This window comes from Buteo buteo, chromosome 11, assembly GCF_964188355.1.
Source record: "Buteo buteo chromosome 11, bButBut1.hap1.1, whole genome shotgun sequence".
Taxonomy (NCBI): Eukaryota; Metazoa; Chordata; class Aves; order Accipitriformes; family Accipitridae; genus Buteo; species Buteo buteo.
This window is the reverse complement of record NC_134181.1, coordinates 24,986,597-25,004,302: the sequence shown is the minus strand read 5'-3', so window position 1 is coordinate 25,004,302 and position 17,706 is coordinate 24,986,597. Positions and strand designations below refer to the sequence as shown.

The 17,706-nt window shown below is 52.9% G+C and overlaps 1 protein-coding gene and 1 long non-coding RNA gene across 3 annotated transcripts; one reads left to right on the top strand and one right to left on the bottom strand.

Moving 5' to 3' along the window:
- Positions 1-471: 471 nt before the first annotated feature.
- On the top strand, positions 472-10,481 carry HJV (hemojuvelin BMP co-receptor). 2 transcript variants are annotated; one of them, XM_075040792.1, is made up of 5 exons: positions 539-616; positions 3,697-3,997; positions 5,985-6,146; positions 7,317-7,819; positions 8,324-10,481. In XM_075040792.1, exons 2-5 carry the CDS (start codon positions 3,934-3,936, stop codon positions 8,942-8,944), a joined length of 1,350 nt encoding a protein of 449 aa, XP_074896893.1. In that variant the 5' UTR covers positions 539-616; positions 3,697-3,933; the 3' UTR covers positions 8,945-10,481. The 2 variants fall into 2 exon arrangements, with proteins under 2 accessions (XP_074896894.1, XP_074896893.1); XM_075040793.1 differs by lacking the exon at positions 3,697-3,997 and having other exon boundaries at positions 472-616.
- On the bottom strand, positions 2,844-8,450 carry LOC142036971 (uncharacterized). Its single transcript, XR_012652263.1, has 3 exons — positions 8,329-8,450; positions 4,993-5,098; positions 2,844-2,964 (listed from the first exon to the last, which is right to left on the bottom strand). It is a non-coding gene; the product is annotated as an uncharacterized LOC142036971 (long non-coding RNA).
- Positions 10,482-17,706: the final 7,225 nt, after the last annotated feature.

Here is a 17,706-nt window from a genome sequence, read left to right as displayed (position 1 = left end):
CATCTCCTTCCTTGGAGAGCTGGGAGAAGAGCAGTTGCTTGCAGGCACAGGTTCTTCACTCCCAGCCCTGCTGTGGCAGGGGAAGGCACCCAGGCCGAGTGCTCCCGTGCTCAAGGAGGCAGGTGCTGCTGAAAGAAGAGCCTGCCTTGAATTTCCAGCAGTGCTTTGCATTCCCAACCTGCTCGTTTTTCCCAGAGCTTGGAGAAACCTGTGAGATCAGCAGCTCTGAGTAGTCCAGCCAGGACCCCGTGTCCATCTCACACGCAGTTTGCTCTGCCCACAGATTTGAAGTGCGCAGTTGGGAAGCCTTTGGCTCTCCCTCCTTTTCCCTTCCCCTCCCCACTGGAATCTGGCTTTCGGGATCAAAAATACTACTGGCTATTTTTAAAGCATCGACTTAGCCCCCTCTCCTCCAGCTCGCGGTGACGGATCGGGCTGTCGTAAAGTTCAGCTGTTTTCTGCTCCCTCTGCACTGAGCCCAGGGCGTTAACAGCCGTGATTCCCTCCTCACTCCTGCCCGGAGCCAAACCCACGCCGGGTACCAGGACTCACGTCTGGAAGGTCTGGGGGCATTCAGTGGCCTGTCCTGTGGCTGGTCAGAGTGGCATTTGCTGGGGTAAGTGGAGCACTGGGATCCTCGGCAGAGGTTTGGGGAGGGAGGGATGGGAGTTTTATGCCAAGCACGTTGTGGAAAGAAGGGTGGATGCTTTGAGTTCGAGCAGGCACTGTGCAAACAACCCGTCCGCTGCTGCGCCTGTACCTGGAGAGAAGCGAGATCCTCTCTTCCAACTCTCCAGCAAATCCTGCCTTCCCCAGGCCCCTCTTCCAACTCCGATCCCAGCCCTGCAGCTTGGCTCAGCTCTCCCCTGCATCTCCCAGGGGATGCTGGCTGCTGTGCTGTGGTCCAGGGAGTGCAGGGATGACATTCACAGCTTGGCTCATCCCCTGCCTCCAACCTGAGGAGCCTGTCTGATCCCACTTGTCCAGGGATGCTCAGGAAAGGCTGGCAGAGCTCTCCAGGACAGTGGCTTAAACGAGCTGCGTTCAGGAGCAGCGTGGATGTGCTGTGCACAGGCTGTACGCTCTCACCTTGCAATGCTGGTGGGTGGCAGGAGGGTTTGCTCGTGTCCACAGCTCTGATGGAGGCAGCCAAGCTCCTGATGCCTCTTTAGGTATGTTTTGCCATGTTTCCCCATCCACACAGGCCATTTTGGGTGCAAATCCACCTCCGCTCGGACCAGGGCTCCTGGCAGCAGTGGGTTTGCAGACAGGGCTGATGCCAGCTCAGAACCAAGCTGGGGCTGGTCTCCCTCAGCAAATTAAATCTCCAAAGCACTTGGGTTAAACCAAACTCTTGCTAAACTCATTGTGTTAGTGATTGGGCTAGATAGGGGCTGGAGCTGAGCTGTGACCATGCTGTTCCAACCTTTGGAGGGATGGCATTGCTCCAGACAACAATCCATGTGGCTGATGCTCACAGGCAGAGCTGCACACTACCTGCTTTGCACCAAAAATTACACAGCTGCCACGATCAAGGTCTCTTCCCCTCTTCTGGGGCATTGCAGTGCTTGGGAAAGCCTCATCTTTTTGGGCAGGAGGATCTGGGTGAGGCCAGCTGCTCTGCAGCCCCCTCAGTGGCAGGATCCAGTGCTTTGTGCCTCCTAGATCTCCAGATGATTTTGCTGGTGGGAAGGAGGGGGGAGTTGGCTTTCGGAAGCAGTTTGATCACAGATGCTTTTGTCTTGGTACCGTGACTCCCTGCCAGCTTGGGAGAGATTCCCAGCCTCCTCAGTCCAACATATGCCTGCAGCCCCCAGCTTGGAGAGCTGCTGTGCACTGATGGCGTTAAAGCAACGGATGGCCCTGTTTCATCGCATGGCTGGGATCCAGCACATCGCCAGGGACGTGCACCCATAACACTGAGTCTCAGGGCTGTGAGGACAGCCCCACAATCTGGCCTCCGGGCTGCAGCAACCTGGATATCCCATTTTGGTTTCGCTATTCCAAGTTTCCCCTCCCCTGTCCAAATGAAGCGGGTGGGTGGGATGCCGAGAGGCCTCTGCTCTCAACAAGCCCAGATGGTACCGTCTGCTGTTCCAGAAGAATTCCCACCTGCCCACCCCTGCTCCCACCCTGCATGTAACCGATTCCCTCGGTGGGTGTCTGTGCCTCCCTGCGCTGGGGGCTTGCTGTGGGGAAACCTACGGCAGCAGATGGGGAGAATACCAGGCGTCCAAGGCATGGCCAGGGTGGACCTTGGGAGGCTACACTGAGATATGGGTCTTATTTTTTAAACAACATTTTTTCCACTCCCTGGTTATCCCTTGTTACCAGGTAACAGAGAGCCAGTGCATAAATACTGGGCAGGGAAAAGAGCTGCAAAGCCTCCATGCACCCCAGGAGCAAAAAAAAAAAACCAAACGGGCATCTAAAGCCTTCCTCCTCCAGTGGCTGCTGATGTAAATCCCAGCTGGGATTTGAACCCAAGCTGGTATTTATTGTTTGCTTTCCTTTCTTCTATCCATTGCGCCCAAGATGTACTGTTACACTTAAAACAAGAGTCTGGCTATAGATTAAAGCTTGTTCTGCAGTAAGCAGCAGTGATCCCTCCTTTTCTCCCCAATTCCCTGGGTGAAGAGCAGTTCAGCAGCTGCGATGACCCACACCAGTGCTGGCTGCTTGGTTCATGCAGCTGGAGAGCTTGTGCCAGGGTCAGAGCAGAAGAGGAGAGGGTCAGAGGGGGAAACCCCTTTCCCTCCCATCCCTAAACAAACCAAACTGGTCTCAAGATGCACTGCAGAAATCGGGAGTGATTCCCCCAGGAGGAGCATGGCGGTACCTGGGGGGATTTGGTTAAGTTCCATCAGCTCTCCTGGGCTCAGTTAACCATGAGGCTCCTGGTGCGAAGGCATCAAGGGCACTGTGAGTCTGGGAGGCTTCGGTCCCTGCTGTGAGGAGCAAGACCTGGAAAACAGCAGGAATTTGGTTTAGGAGGCAGGAGGCTTTTCTGAATGGGTTCCCAAAGGGGTTTGTGGGTGCTGGGAGCACTACAGGACCTGCTTTCAATCCTTGCCCTCCAGCTATAACTGCCAGGGATCCTAAATGGACAGGCCACCCCTGCAAAAGCCTGACCTGGACATTTCCCCACCATTTCTCCTCCCCACAGGGACAGGGGTTTGCACAGCTGCTTTCTGCACCCAAGCCCTTGCAGGTGGGCTTTCCGGAACCCAGCCAGCACGGCCCAGCATTCATCGACCCCAGGGGACACCGGCCACCTTTGGCCCATGCTGTTTGCGTTCAGGACTCAGCTGTGCCCCAGGAGGGGACGCTATGAGAGATACAGCTGAAAAAGTATTCCCTGTGGGGTTACACCCCATGGGGAAAAGTACAGTGCTTTTCCATGTGGACTCACTCCACAGGGGTGCAGGCAGGTCGTTACAATATCACCCAAGGAAGGAAAACCAGGTAGCTCCAAGAAAGCCAGCTCCTGCAGCCTGTGCTGCACCCCACAAGTGACGTGACCCCATACCACCAAGTAGGGGGTCTGGGGCCTCCCACCTCCTCCTCAAGCTCCTCTGCCCCCCACCCTTGCCGCACACCATCTCTCTCTGCCCCCTCTGCTTGTTGTTCTTGGCTGGGATTTAGCCTATCTAAATTTAGGCAGATCTATTTCAACACCCATCCTCTGCCCTGCAGGGGGAAGAGGACAGAGCAAAGGTAGCTGGGGAGGAAGAGCAGGGACTGCAGTGCCCTGTGGTGGGGTCTGCTCCCCGTGCCCCTGGCCAGGCTTTCCCCACCAGCACCCTGGATTTTATCTGACTGCAAGGCCATGGAGGTGCCCAGGACTGAGGTTGGCATTTTCCCAGCTGTCATCCCATGGATTTCTCTGAGTGTCACTTGGGGTAGAGCTGGGTGACAAGGACAAGCCAGCCCATGTGTCCAGGCAAGGAGCTCCCTGCACTGGGAGCCAGCTCATCTCCAGAGGAAGCTGATGCAGGTGAGTGGGGCTGCAGCAAAGCAAGCATGAGGGTCCGAGGCACAGGACATCGGCACTGGCACCCACGGGTGCTCCAGGGTCCGGTCCCATGGGCAGGTGGCCCCAAACAGAGGGAGAACTGGGGTGCCCAAGTACCCCTCGCTGCCCTGCCTGGCACAGCCAGAAACCATCCATCTCCCCGCACAGGTGGCATCACCTTGGGCTTGTGGAGCATCTCTAACTGCTGCTACTGCCTTTCTCCTAATGCCACTGGGGTCAGGACATCCCAAAGAAAGTCCTGCTGCCTGCACGACCCATGGCAGGGCCTCTCCTTGCCCCTGCCATAGCCACACTTCTCTGCTACACATTAACCAGCTGTTTATCTGCTAAGCGTTGCGCCAGGGACAGGTCACCTCCGCGTCATCACCTCCAGGGGATTGGGGGGGGTAGTGCTGAGGGGTCACTAGCTCCTGTGAGCCCCAAGAAAGATGCTCAGCCTGGTCAAACAGGGTCAGACCAGGTAGGGTGGGACATGACAGAGCAAGTGCCAGGCATCGGAGGACGATCGGAGCAGACAGTCAGTCTGCTTTTACCTCGCTCACCAGTATACATCCAACACGAGCCTAGTTCCCAATTCCCAGTACTGGGTCTCGTGTCCCCATGCCCCAGGGCTGCAGAGACCACTCTCCCCCTTCCAGCATGGTCAGCTCAGCTTGTCCTCACTGCCAAGAGCAGCTGGTGGTCAGAGCATTGCCAGCAGGTCTGAATCATGTTTTCACTCCAGACATCTGCCCTGTTAGCCATTAATCCAGCTGGCAGAGGAACGGGGGGCCGCCAGCATTCAGCTATGTCACCATGCCAGCCAGTACAACTAATGGCGGTTGTTCGACAGCTGCAGCCATGGCAAAGGGAGCTGAAAGGTGCTAGACAGAGCTGGTAGAGCTGTGATTTCTCCTTTTCTGAGAAAAAGATGAGAATTCCACCTCTTCTCCCCAACAGTTGCAGTTTACACTTACTAGCAATCACAGTGTCAGTAATATCGACTCCTTGGGCTGCTCAGGGTACCAGGCACAGGCATATCACCGTGAGTGTCAGCCTCTGGCAACCAGCACCTCACACAAGCTAAAGGGAGAAAAAAAAAATACTGATTTCACATACAGCAGTTTCAAAAGGACCTTTGCAAAAGGCTATTTAACTAACAAGTGACTAATAACTGGCTGTTAAAATAAGCCACCAAGGACTCAAATCCCCAGCACTGATGAAGCACAACAGCAGTTCAATTTTTTCCGTAGCTACACTTCCTCCTGCTGCAGCCCACTGTCTGGATGTGTGCAGCTTCTTGCACTCCCCCTCCAGCCAACTCAAGCCCCCCAGCACCCAGGGAGCAGCCAGAGCTGGCACAGCAAGGGGGAAAGGTGGAGTGTGGCTGAAAGCATGTTTCCCAGCTTTGAGGGGAACCTGGACACAGGTTTTTTGAGGGAGCAGGAGGTGCTGTTATCACCCAGTGGTGCTGGCTGTGGATGTCATGACAGTCGCACTTATAATTTGGCTTTTCAACTCCTATCCCCTTGGATGCTGTGCACCAAACCTTCATTTTGGTGGGGGCAGCAGCAGGCCAGAGGCAACCCACACTGCACCTAACATGTAGGACAGTTTGGGTCTTCTCTGCACTCATTGGCTGCTCACATCCCTGCTGTGCAGTTTCTCCAAGCCCCTGGAGCTCACTGATCCTCTCCAAGGGCAGCTGGAAGCTTTAACTTTTTGACACACTGAACTACACAGCACAGCTGCCTCAGGGTGGAAGATGAGAGCTGCAGTGGTTGAAAGCAGTGAAAAACCCAAACCCTCCGGGATTTTCTTCAAAAGCTTGCCTCCCCCCCGACAGCCAGTAGTGCAGCCAAGCCCTGCAGGGCTACCTTTGGCAGCTGCCTGGATGCTGGCAGCTCCATACCTGCAGCAGCTCACATTTAGTGGCACCTCTCAGATCCCACCTCTGCTTTCCTTCTAGGGGACCTGCTGAATGAAGCTGAGACAAGCCAGTGGGTGAGCAACTTCCCAGGCGCTGCATGGACTGGAATGGGGAAACCTGCCTGCAGTGAGAGCCCAGGGCAGCTAGAAAACCCCAGCTTCTTCCTTCGAGCTCTCTTCCTCCTCCTGTTCTGCAGGCATGGTAAGGAACTGCATGGGCAGAGCCATGCCAGAGTCACATCCCTGGCAAGGATATCCGTGGGAGCTGCAGCCCCAGGGTGCAGGGAGGGTACAGGCTCCTGGGACGTAACTGGAGTAAGCAGAAGCTCCTCTCATGGCAGCCGTAAGGCTCAGGCAGTATCAGAGTGCCCTTGGCCCACCACAGCCAAAGGGAAGGGCAGGCAGCATTCTCACCAACATCACCTGCCCCTACCAGGGTAGCCTCCCCAACAAGAGCATCCCCCTGCTCTCCTGCAGCAGGCACTTTCCCTGGGAAAGCCCTTAAAGCCTCTATTACCTCCCAAGATAAGACAGGGACAACAGGGTACCAGGACCAGCCAAAGTCCAAGGTCTTCTAGCAAAAGGCACCAGCCATATCCATCACTCGGTCTCTCACTTTCCTTCCTTCATCCCAAGCACTCTGCTAGGGGGACTGAGACCCACATCCTGCAACACCTAAATTCACTTCCCAGCACCTTGCCCAACCCAGCTTATGTTCATCTACTGTAAGGGCAGCTATCCCTTATAACCCCTCTGCTTAATGAGCTAAATCATCCCTGCTGGAGTGAGTTTGTTAGCTCTCCTGGAGCTGTGGTACATGGCACTGCCTTCTGCAGCATGGAGAAATCACGTCTGAGGGGTGCAGGCAGTCAAGCCTCTTGTGAAAGAGCGATTGCATGGCCCAGCCAAGGTTGAAATGGGAAGAAGGGATTTCCCAGCTCAGAAATTCCTGTTTGTCCCCTGGCAAGCCCTGGGGTGAAGAATCTCCATCTGAGCCACGTCCTAGGGCCACAGTCACAACTGCTGCCCTGTTTCTTGGCCACGCTCCTGCCCCAGGTACGATCTCACATCCCAGTTGCTTCAGGACACCCCTTTGTTCCTATGACTTCCCACACACTGTCCTCTGCGCTGGGCTCCAGCCTGCTTCTGCAGCAGGCAACCCTGGACTCATTCCTCTCAGGCACATAAGAAGCAGGTCATTTAAACCGGCCACTGAGTTTGTTAAAACAGGGAGATAAATGCTTCCAGAAACTGTCTCCACCATGAGATCTGGAGTGGTCCAGATGATGGGAGGTGGTGGGAGGAGAAGGGGCTGCCCTTCCCCACCCCTACAGCTCTACTGGGATGCCCTGAGCCATCCCGTCTCTCCCAGTTTCTTCCCAGTGCAAGATCCTGCGCTGCAATTCCGAGTACGTGGCTGCCACCCTCAACCTACGTGGCTCCAACAGGAATGCAGCGTACTGCAACGCTCTCCGCTCCTACTCCCACTGCACCCGCAAGACGGCTCGCACGTGCCGGGGCGACCTGGCCTACCACTCCGCCGTCCACGGCATCGAGGACCTCATGATCCAAAACAACTGCTCCAAGGAGGGTCCCACATCACCGCCCCGACCCCGGCCCCCGGCCCCCAACCATCAGGGCTTTGAGTCTCTCGATATCTGCAACTATGAGAAGAGTTTTCTCTACAAGCATGGCCAGCCCCCCAGCTACCAGCACTGCGCAGCTTTCGGGGACCCCCATATCCGCACTTTCCATGATGACTTCCACACTTGCCGAGTGGAGGGGTCCTGGCCTCTCTTGGACAATGACTACTTGTTTGTGCAAGCAACCAGCTCTCCGGTGGCAAAGGGGTCCAACGCTACGGTCACTAGCAAGGTAACACTCATGCATAGGGCTTGGCAGCAAAGCCACACACCTCTGGGATGCAGCAACAGCTTAGGGCACTCCCTAAAATATCTGGGGAGGGCAGCAATAACTTCAGCTAAACCCACATGGAATCAGGAACGAACGTCTGCAGGAACAAGTGGGATGAAGGTCCCCAAGGGGACCAGAGAGGCTTGCAAACGCTCCCATTGCTGCCTGGGGATGGGTTACAGTGTGGTTCATGGGTTACCTGCATGCAGCCCAGCCAGGCTTGGCTCCATCTCAGTTTTCAGTTGCTTACATGGTATTAAAGAAAGCAGGGAAGGTGCTGCTTTCCCAAAAGGACTGCAGCAATGTGGGAGAGATGGTTTGGGGCAGAGGGGGATGCATTGGTGAGGCAGACGTGTGTGATCTGCTTTGCCCTCCCCTAGATAGCTGTTACTTGGGGTGGGGACATGGCTGCCACTCTGACACCCGGCAAGAGAAATCAAACCCCCTTTGATCTGCCCTCTGCAGCTCACCATCATCTTCAAGAACATGAAGGAATGCATCGACCAGAAGGTCTACCAGGCTGAGATAGACAACCTCCCAGCAGCCTTTGAGGATGGCTCAGTGAATGGGGGCGAGAGGCCGGGTGGGAGCAGCTTGGTTATCCGGGAGCGCAGTCCCGGGCAGCATGTAGAAATCCAGGCAGAGTACATCGGCACCACCATTGCTGTCCGTCAGGCCGGCCGTCAGCTCTCCTTCTCCATCCGGGCAGCCGAGGAGGTGGCACGCGCCTTCACGGAGGAGCAAGACCTGCAGCTCTGCGTGGGAGGCTGCCCCCGCAGTCAGCGCATCTCCCGCAGCGAGTGTTGCCGCGGCCGCATGGCAACTGAGGCGGCCCGGGCACTCTGCAAGGAATTGTTGCCTGTGGAGGATGTCTACTTCCAGTCATGTGTCTTTGATGTGGTGACCTCGGGGGATGCCAACTTCACCATGGCAGCTCACGGGGCCCTGGAGGATGCCAGGGTCTTCCTTCCCAATGCTGAGAAACTGCACATCTTCCAGGCTGGGGCAGGCTGCCCACACATCTCTTCTTCCTTCCTCCTCCTCCTCCTCACCTCTGGTCTTTGGGCTGTTTTGTTGCACTTTTAACTCTCACTGGCATTGCATAGAGCCAGTCCACAGGGGTAACGCGAGAGAGCTGCTGACTCAAGTCCCATGCCTTGCAGATCAAGAGGGTTGCCTTACCTAGGATCAAGTGTCTCTGTGGCAATAAGGAATCAGAGACCCAGACCTTTGGAGACGGGAGTGCTGCAGATGAAAGACTGCGAGACACTGGCTTGCATCCACTGTTCTCGCACGTACGGCACCAATTGAACCTGGTTCCTCTCCTGAAGGCAGATCACAATTTTTTCTGTTGAATTTGGATGCATTTCTTCTTTCTAAAGATGAGGACATTGCTGCTGTATCAAAGAAAAAGAAACACCAAGGGTGAAGATACATTTACAAAAACCTCTCTGCCCTTCAAAGCCTTTCCATAAACTTGCTTTACACCTTTCTTCCAGTGTTACTGCAGCAGACTTTTACTCAGGAACCTTACAGATTCAGAAATAACTGGCTCAAAGCCTGGATCCCAGTTTTTAGCAGTGAAAACAATGTTGTTTGGTGGATTTGGGGCCCCTTGACCCAGCTGCTACCAAAACAATGCAAGAGCAAAGCAAGGCAACAAGTTGGTTATCGGAGTGTTGTGACCAATGTTTGAGATTTTTGACCTAGAAATCAACCATTTTGTACTGTATTCTCCTCTCTCTGGATTAGTAATGTGCTCATTTCCAGTGTTGGGAGCTGCGGAGCATCAGGTCTCTGACATTTCAGGCTATCGTTGCTATTTTTCCTTGTTGTCTTGGCACCTGTCTAGGACTCAATATAGCCAGTTCTGGACTTTGGACCAGCGTTGAGTTTCAGTGGGGAAAAATACCCCTTGGTATTCCTCTCCCTTGGGCCCAACTTTCTCTGTCACTGTCACAACCCCGTTCAAATCCAACCCAGACTGTGGGTTTCACTTGCAAAAGAGAATTAATAATGAAGACATGGAGCTGGCAAAAAGCCATATGACTGTATCAATGGGCAGGGGAACTGCTAGCAGATGTACATAAATACAGAGGTAAGGCCAAATTAGATTTTTAGTATATTTAAGAGGTTTTAAGTAAAGCACCTAGAGTTCTATATGATAAGAAATATTTTGCATATTGAAATACTTTTTTTTTAATAAAGAGGGCTCACATTAAAAACTTTGCCATTCCTGTCCCATGGAGCCATAAGAAGAGCCTTGTAAAGCCTTGTGGAGGCAAAGTGAGCTGGCAGACATGGGCAGGATTTGGGCATGCAGCTCGGGGAAAGAGAACTGCAGATCATCCAGGTACAGAGGATCTGTCACGATGTAAAGCAAGGTTTTACAATTCATTTTTCAGTGTATCTGCAGTTTCTTTGGTCATTTTTTTTTTCTCTTGCTCTTCTGCCAAGGGCACAAAGAGTAATTACGGAAACGTTTCTTAGATATCGCAGCATATTTCCTCCTCCAACATGCACTCAAAGCACATGGTGACTAGCATGAGAGTTTCTCTGTTTCTTGTATGGTGCTCTCGCTAATCCCCGAACGTTTTGACATTAAAGGTGTCTATTTTTGAAGTCCTCATTTCCTGTCATCTGTCTCTTTATTTCTTTGGTCGGCAGCAGCAGGTGAAGATAATAATATCTCGCCTTCCACCCACTGCTCCTTTTACTCTGGAGCACTTTGTGGTCTATATATACATGCACTGAATGAGGAGAGGAAGCCAGCCTGCCTTGCTGCTCTGCTCCACCACTTTGCAGGAGACTATAAGTCCCCCTCATAGCAATGTTCCCCATAGGGGTAAAATCCTCAGGAGCTCTGAAGAGCTGCAGGGTTGATAGATGCTGGACCTACTTAGAGAAACAGGAGTGACTTGATCTAGTAACAAAAGGTAGCCACTCCCAGGGTGTGAAACAGCAGCTCTTCAACAGCATGCAGCGATGCTATGCAACTGCCAGAAACAGCGTCACAGTCAGATGTTATGATGCAGAATATAATTACCCGTTAGATTATAACCAATGGAGTCAATCAACAAGAATGCCATGAGGAAAAGGGGGCTTCCCTAAGGGAGAGATGAGGATCTCGCTGGCTGATGACCATTGCAGGTGAGCAGGGCCACACTCACCACCCAGACCCAGCCTCTTGGTATCTCCACAGTCATAAAAGGAGGACAGAAGAGTCCCCAGGATCCACCAGCAACGTGAAGGTGGTTGGAGAGGTGATCCTGCGCGAGCCCTGGGCACATGGGTATGGCAGGGAAGTGGCACAGCAGAGCCTGGCCCACCACGTCTCTCGTAGCATTGTGCTAGCTCTGTCCTGACCGAGGAGCGTGTCGAGTGCTAACCCAGAGCTTTGCAGGAAAGCTGTTATTCAGACTCACTCTTCCCAACCTGCTCATGAACGTCCCACCTGGGAAGGAGGCAATGAATTGGGCTCCAAGGGCTTTGCTCCCATTGAAAAGAAAAGCAGAGTTTCCTGGGTCCTGTAAAAGGTGGATTCAAGACCCCGCACACATCATTCACCTGACAAACCCCAAAGCCCATGAGAACCATAGAATATCTCAAGTTGGAAGGGACCCATAAGGACTATCGAGTCCAACTCCCCACAACTAAAACTAAACCATATGGCTAAAAGCATCATCCAGATGCTCCTTGAAGAGAGGACTTTGGCCAGTGCTCTCTGGAAAAGGTGAGCTGCACCATCCTGAGCAGCTCATGGAGGTCTGAAGCTCTAATTCTGGTTGGAGCAGGTATTGGGGAGTCACAGCACATCACATCACAGCCAAGGCCTCCACCTCCCTTACATGCAATGCAGATGCTTAAACCTGAGCTGCAGCCTAGCTAGGGTCCAGCAACGCAGAAGGAACATGCACAGCGTTGAATGGGTTTGCGCCTGTTCTCCAAATTGTTCTGTAGTCTGCATCCTCAACGTAATGATTGCCGAGGAAGCAAGACCTTTCAAAGACGTGCTAAAGTCTGTAAGTAGAAAAGAGACCTTTCCACCCCTGACAGATTGCAGTCTGAAATGAAGAAGTGGAACGTAGGCGTGGATCCAAGCCCCACTGATGTCAACAAGAGTAATTCCATTGACGTCAGTAGACTTTGGATCGAGCCCTTAAATTTCCTAGTATGTGTCACCTGCTAAAAAAGACTCTGGCAACACTGCCCAGCATTTTCAAAAGCAAGCCCAGCTTGGGCCATTCTGCATCCAGATGCCCAACCTGGGCAACTGGAGCAAGGGAATTCCCAGTCTGGATCAGACCTGGGGTTTGCCTACCCTGGTAGGCGGTTGTCAACAGCAGCCAGCACTGGATCTCGCAGGAAGGTGTGAGAAGTCTGGGACAATCTGCTTCTCTTGCATCCCGCCTCACTCTGATTTCTAGTAGTTAGAGAAATGCCAAGGCCTTGGGGCATGAGGTGTAGTAGCCAAACCTGAATCTTCATTAGCAGCTGCTTCTACATATCATAAACCAGCCTGATCATCAGAGGTGGCCAGGTTTGCCACCTCCCAGTGTAGCAGTGAGAGCACATAGCTGTGTCAGTTGAAGCTGCCAAGCCTCCAACCTGCAAACCAGAGCTCTCCAGATCAGAAGCATGTCTTCAAAACAGCAGTGATGGTTTAAAAGCCACCCAAACGTGTTTCCTGCTAAACTCCAGCATGTTTTGTCAGCAAGAAGTTAAGGCCAAGGCGAGAACTTCCTCCACAATGTTTAGGGTTAGATTCGGCTTCCTCATGTTCCTAATGGCCAACGCCTTGAGCAGCATCACCAGCAGAGAATAGGAACGGGGACAGCGGCTGAAACGGGCGTGTCTCGGTGTGGGATGCTTCCTCATGTTCCTCCTCATTTGGCATGAAAAATAATCTCAAATCACAGAAAAAAAATTAAAAAGATATAAGCTGCCACTGGCATTTGGGCAGCAGATGCACAGAAGCCAGATGTCTGGAGGTCCAATCTCCCCTTGCCCTCATGAAGTGGCAAACGCCACAGTGTTCAGCCTCTTACAGCCATTCCTCCTCCTTCTTGTAAACACAGAAAGTAAAGATTAACACTCGTTCTCACTTTTACAAATACACAAGCAGCATGCTCAAAACACGAGGAATTGGCTCATAGCAGCCAAATCTAAAAGCAGCTTCACTCGCCTCCTCTTAAGCTTTGTACCTAGGACTGGGCAGGTGAAAAACACCAATATCCTTAGTCTGTCGTGTCTGTAATCCAATTAACCGGCCCGCACCGGTGGAGGGAGGAAAATCACTCCTGTGCCATTCCTGGCAAGGCCTCTAGATGTCCACACAACCCAAAGTATGAGAAGGACTTCGGAGGAGTCGGCAGCTCCACAGGCGAGGGGATGTCCATACTCACCCCAAACACCACGAAACGCTCCCCAGAAGGTTCCATCGTTTGGCCTTGCTGCCTGTGAGATCGGTGAAAGAGGTCTAGGAGGGGATTGCCACCCCCCGTCCCCCAATTATAGCCACCCAACCTGGTTCTCTAAATTAGGGAGCTTGATGTTTGGGGTGAGCATGTCCAGTGAGGATTCCCGTGCTCCCAAGCATGCACACACAGGCTGGCAGCCTCAGAGTAGCTTTGGCTGCTGAAAAGTAAGAAAAGCTCCTTATTTCTTTGCTCTCTCCGGCATCTGCAGAACCTGCTGAGGCCCTTCAAAGGACAAACAGACAAAGGAGAGATGGAAGCTCAGGAAATCAGGATACTTTTTCCTCCCTTCGTAACAACATATTTAAAACCCAACTGACACCAAAGGCAAAAAGGACCTAGCACACTGGTCTGGCAAAGAGATGAGCTGGATTTGTTCTTTTAGAAGAGGAAGGCTTGGCCAGCGGAGCCAAGAGCAGTGGGTTTAACCAGCCCTGCCGTGCGCTGGGAGCCCGGGAGAGGTCATGCTCTCCCAGTCGGAGGAAAGAGCTGATGCAACTGAGTCTTCCTGCCCAGACCAGATGATAGACATGGGACTTCCCAAACTCTGAATTCAAATTCCTCCTTGTTTATGGACAACTGAGCTCAGTCTCTTGTCACAGGGTGGTGACACTTAGCTCTGGCTTTCCCCTTCCTCTGTTGCAAAAACACAATCTGGCCAGAAAAGAAATTAAGAAATCCCACCACAGCAAAGAACCATCTGTCAGGGAGAGCTTTTGCATCGCACTCCATGGCAGGAGCTGGAAACCTGGGGCTCTGGGGGAAAATTCCTCACACCTGAGCCCTGAGAGGACTTCTCCCCGTTCAGCAGGGATGGGTAAGGGGGAAAAGGGATCCTGCTCCGCGATATGTGTGCCACAAAGCATTTCAAAATGGTACGCAGCCTGCACAGCGCTAGCAAGCACAGCCAGTGGTAACACAAGCCACTGCTATGGATGAAAGCAGCAAAAAAAATGCTGATTTTGGAAGCCCCTAATGGGGATCTGCCCTAAGAGTTTTCCAACCCGTTTCTGGTAGATCCCTCAAGAGCTGTCAAGCAAACACCAGCCCTGTTCACCTCTATTCCAGCAAACCAGCAGTGCTGTGCCACCCCCGCCCCGCCTCAAGCCAGGCCCCACAAACCTACATCCTCACCAAAACTGCTGGTTTTATTTAGAAACTGAAACGGAGATGCTACCCTTGCTTCACTGCCTGCTTTCAAACCTAGAAATCTCAGGCGGCCCTTTTGCTGTTGAATGACTGCCTTGGCCACAGACAAATGTGAGCAGTGAGAAGCCGAGCGTGGGACAAGCAGTGGCTTTCCAGGAGCCACTCAAGTCCCATGGTCCCTCGTTTTCCAGCTGCAGTGACACACCCCCGATGCAATCAGCATGGGATTTATTTATTATGTTCCCTGTACATAAACAATCTCACCAAAGGAAATGCCTTTTCCGCCCTGGCTCCCGCTCTCAACCGCATAGCAGGCACACTCTGTCCCTTCGCTCGGGCCACTGTGAATCCCTTGGCGTCCCTCTCTTCCCCCTCCCTTCCCCGTCTCGAATTTGCTGGAAGCAGCCATATATGGTGAAAAAACCAGAGAAAACAGCACTGAGAAGCTCCAGGGCTGCAGCCTCCAGCAGGCACCCACCAGCTCTCCAAGCAATTCAGCCGGTTGTCTGATGGAGGGGACAAAGGACAGCCTGCCATGAGAGGAGTGTGGCTTCTCCAGGCAACGATGGATAGCAGCTCCCAATAATCTAGACCAGAAAAAAAAAAAGCTTTTATCAGCATCAGGCTTTTATTACAAGTGGGATTCAGATGGATGGTGGGAGTAAGGGTGGTTTCCAGCAAGGCACAATGTGGCCAGCACAGAGCGCGGCGCTGAAAGCTGTTGTACTGCCCAGTTTCTGCCTTACCCAATTCCTTCTCCATGACCCATGCAGCAGCCCCGGCTTTCAGTGAGTCACCTCAGGGCCTGGTTTCTCACTCAGCCCAACCCTGCTGCTTTTTGAACCGGGATATCCCCAGCATATAACATTAGTCATGCAGCTCTCCTTGCTGTCCCTCGCCCCCGGCCAGGCACACCGGGAGAGGACAAGGTTCTGGCCACTCTCCCCATCCAAGCTCAGCAGCAGCTTTGCTCTCAATTAAGGGTGGGGGGATCCTCCAAGCACCACAATCCCTGTGGGAAGTAAGCAGAAAGGGGGGGTGAATGTCTTAAAATAATTGCTTAGTGGGAGCAAGGAAGCCCTCAAGAGCTTGTCTCTGCCCAGAAATCCAACCAGCTTCTCTTCTGGTGCCCTTGTTTTCTGAAGGAGACGTGACATTTTGAAGCTTTCATTTTTACAAGCTAAAATGCCTAAGCATTTCTGAAGCCCTTGCTTAATCGAGGGTGCTGCTTGCGTGGGAAACCTTGTGAACCATGTCTCAGCCCTGAGGAAATTACAGCTGCTCCCTCTTCTGCAGAAGGACTGGGGAGGCATTTCCAGGCATATAGGGGTCAGGGGAGCAAAGGGCAAAAGCTGATTGACAGATAAAGAGAAATTTGGAGACGATTCAGGCTGTGGAACGTGCCTTGGATGGTATCTCTGGCAAACTCTTTGGCTCTAGAACTCATTTGTGCTTTGACATTGTTGGAATGCATTTTACTGTCCGAGAGCAAGAAGCCATGGGCTGCGAGAGCCAGGCTGGATACGTCTTCCTTGGAAAGATGGGCACCAAAGGAAACTGGAGAGGGAGAGTGTAAACACAGCTCCTAAGGGAATGCTGGGCACAGATCCAAGACAGGGTCTTTGGGATCAAATATCCCATAGCTGGCAAGGCTGGAAAGAGAGCTCTCCTCATTTTGCCAAATTAGAACAAATCCGCAATTCTTCTATAATCCAGCACCTTTTTTCCTAGCGTACAGAGGGAGACAATGGGGTGAGCTTGCTGGGACCAGAAGCGGCAGGAAAAAGGTGCAGTTCCTCCATTACGTACTTAATTGTGAAATAATTCTCTCACAGTAAGGAAATTCGTCCTGCAGTTTGGCAGGCGAACAGTTTATGCCCTACAGTTTATCTGGCCGGTTTATCGGTTTATACTAACAGGTGTGAATTAACTCTGGGGGAAGGAGAGGATGGCAGAGAAAGAAAAGCACAGTGCGTGCCAGAAACGCATGGACAAACAAGCTCCAAAGGACAACGGAGACAACTGCTAACAAAAACATATCCCTTTTCCTTGTTCGGGGTGGGGAGGTCTTGGAAGCCCCCATTTTCCATTCCTGCTTTGTTGGGTGGCTCCAAAAATATTGTTCTCCTGTTTCCTGCACTCCCTGTGTTTTCCTGAGCTGTAAAACCATTAACGGCTTTTAAAACCAAGGGCAAAATAAGCCCCTGCCTGTCAGGGAAGAATGTCTGCTCAGCAAAAATGATCTAGGAAGGAAAATTCGAGGGTTTCTCTGAGCCGAAAGCCTCCTGTGGGGGACAACACAACTCTCCCTGTTCCCCAAATCCCAGCTGGAAAACAGGGACAGGGGGCCTGCCCGGGCACAGTTTGTAGGAAGGATGTGGTTGTTTGCCTTCCCTTAGATCAAGGTAGACTTGTTGATGAAAAAAATCCCCCATTTTCTCTGGTGAACAGCAAGAAATATCTAGATGTTGCGATCTTAAAAATAGACATTTGCCTCAGATTTTCTCATTAGCTACGTTCTATGTTGTCGTCCCCCGTGCCCTCCCTCCCTCCCCCCGGCTTCAAGACACTGTCTCGAAGGATCCCGAAGCACAGGGGGGTGTGTGGGGGGGTCATGCTTCCCTTTTAGCGATATGATGGCATGTTGAGGGGGCTGTTTCTGGGAAGGATGCGTGGGAAGGCTCCCCAAAACATGGCAGGGCAGGGAGGGGGTACCGGTGTCCCGTCAGGCAGCTGTGGAAAGCAGGCAAAGCTGGGGGAAATACCCCCCCATGACACCCCAGAAGGGTGGAGAGAAGCCCCCAAGGTCAGGCTTCAATCCCCTAACCCAAACCCATCCTTATTTACCTCAAATAAGGGGGGCGGGGGGGGTACCACAGAAAGGGGCTGAGGAAACACTTCAGTTACCAGCTGAGGGGAGGTCAGGGGGGGCTGTGGAAATGCCCCCAGGCTGCCCTGGGCGGAGGGGACTGAGGAAGGGGGAAGAAAGCCTCCAGAAGGGTGAGGGGAGCACCAGAAAGCCTATCAAGCCTCTCCCAGTTCGCCCAGTACAGCAGGACCCGGCCCAGCCCAGGAGGGTCCCACACAAGGCACGGCACCCACCCTGAGGGGGACTCCCCCCTTCTTCATGCCTGAGAACATTACATCCTGTTCTCGGCTCGCCGTTGGCCACCGCCGCCGCTCGCCCTCTCTCCCCATTGGCCTGCCGGGCCGTCACTCCGT

What these genes read in the sequence shown, in the direction of transcription:
- HJV (XM_075040792.1), top strand. Translation starts at nt 3,934, where the DNA reads ATGTGTCCAGGCAAGGAGCTCCCTGCACTGGGAGCCAGCTCATCTCCA. An exon ending in TCCAGAGGAAGCTGATGCAG is followed by an intron (nt 3,998 to 5,984) that starts GTGAGTGGGGCT and finishes CTTTCCTTCTAG; the next exon opens with GGGACCTGCTGAATGAAGCT. An exon ending in ACGCTACGGTCACTAGCAAG is followed by an intron (nt 7,820 to 8,323) that starts GTAACACTCATG and finishes TGCCCTCTGCAG; the next exon opens with CTCACCATCATCTTCAAGAA.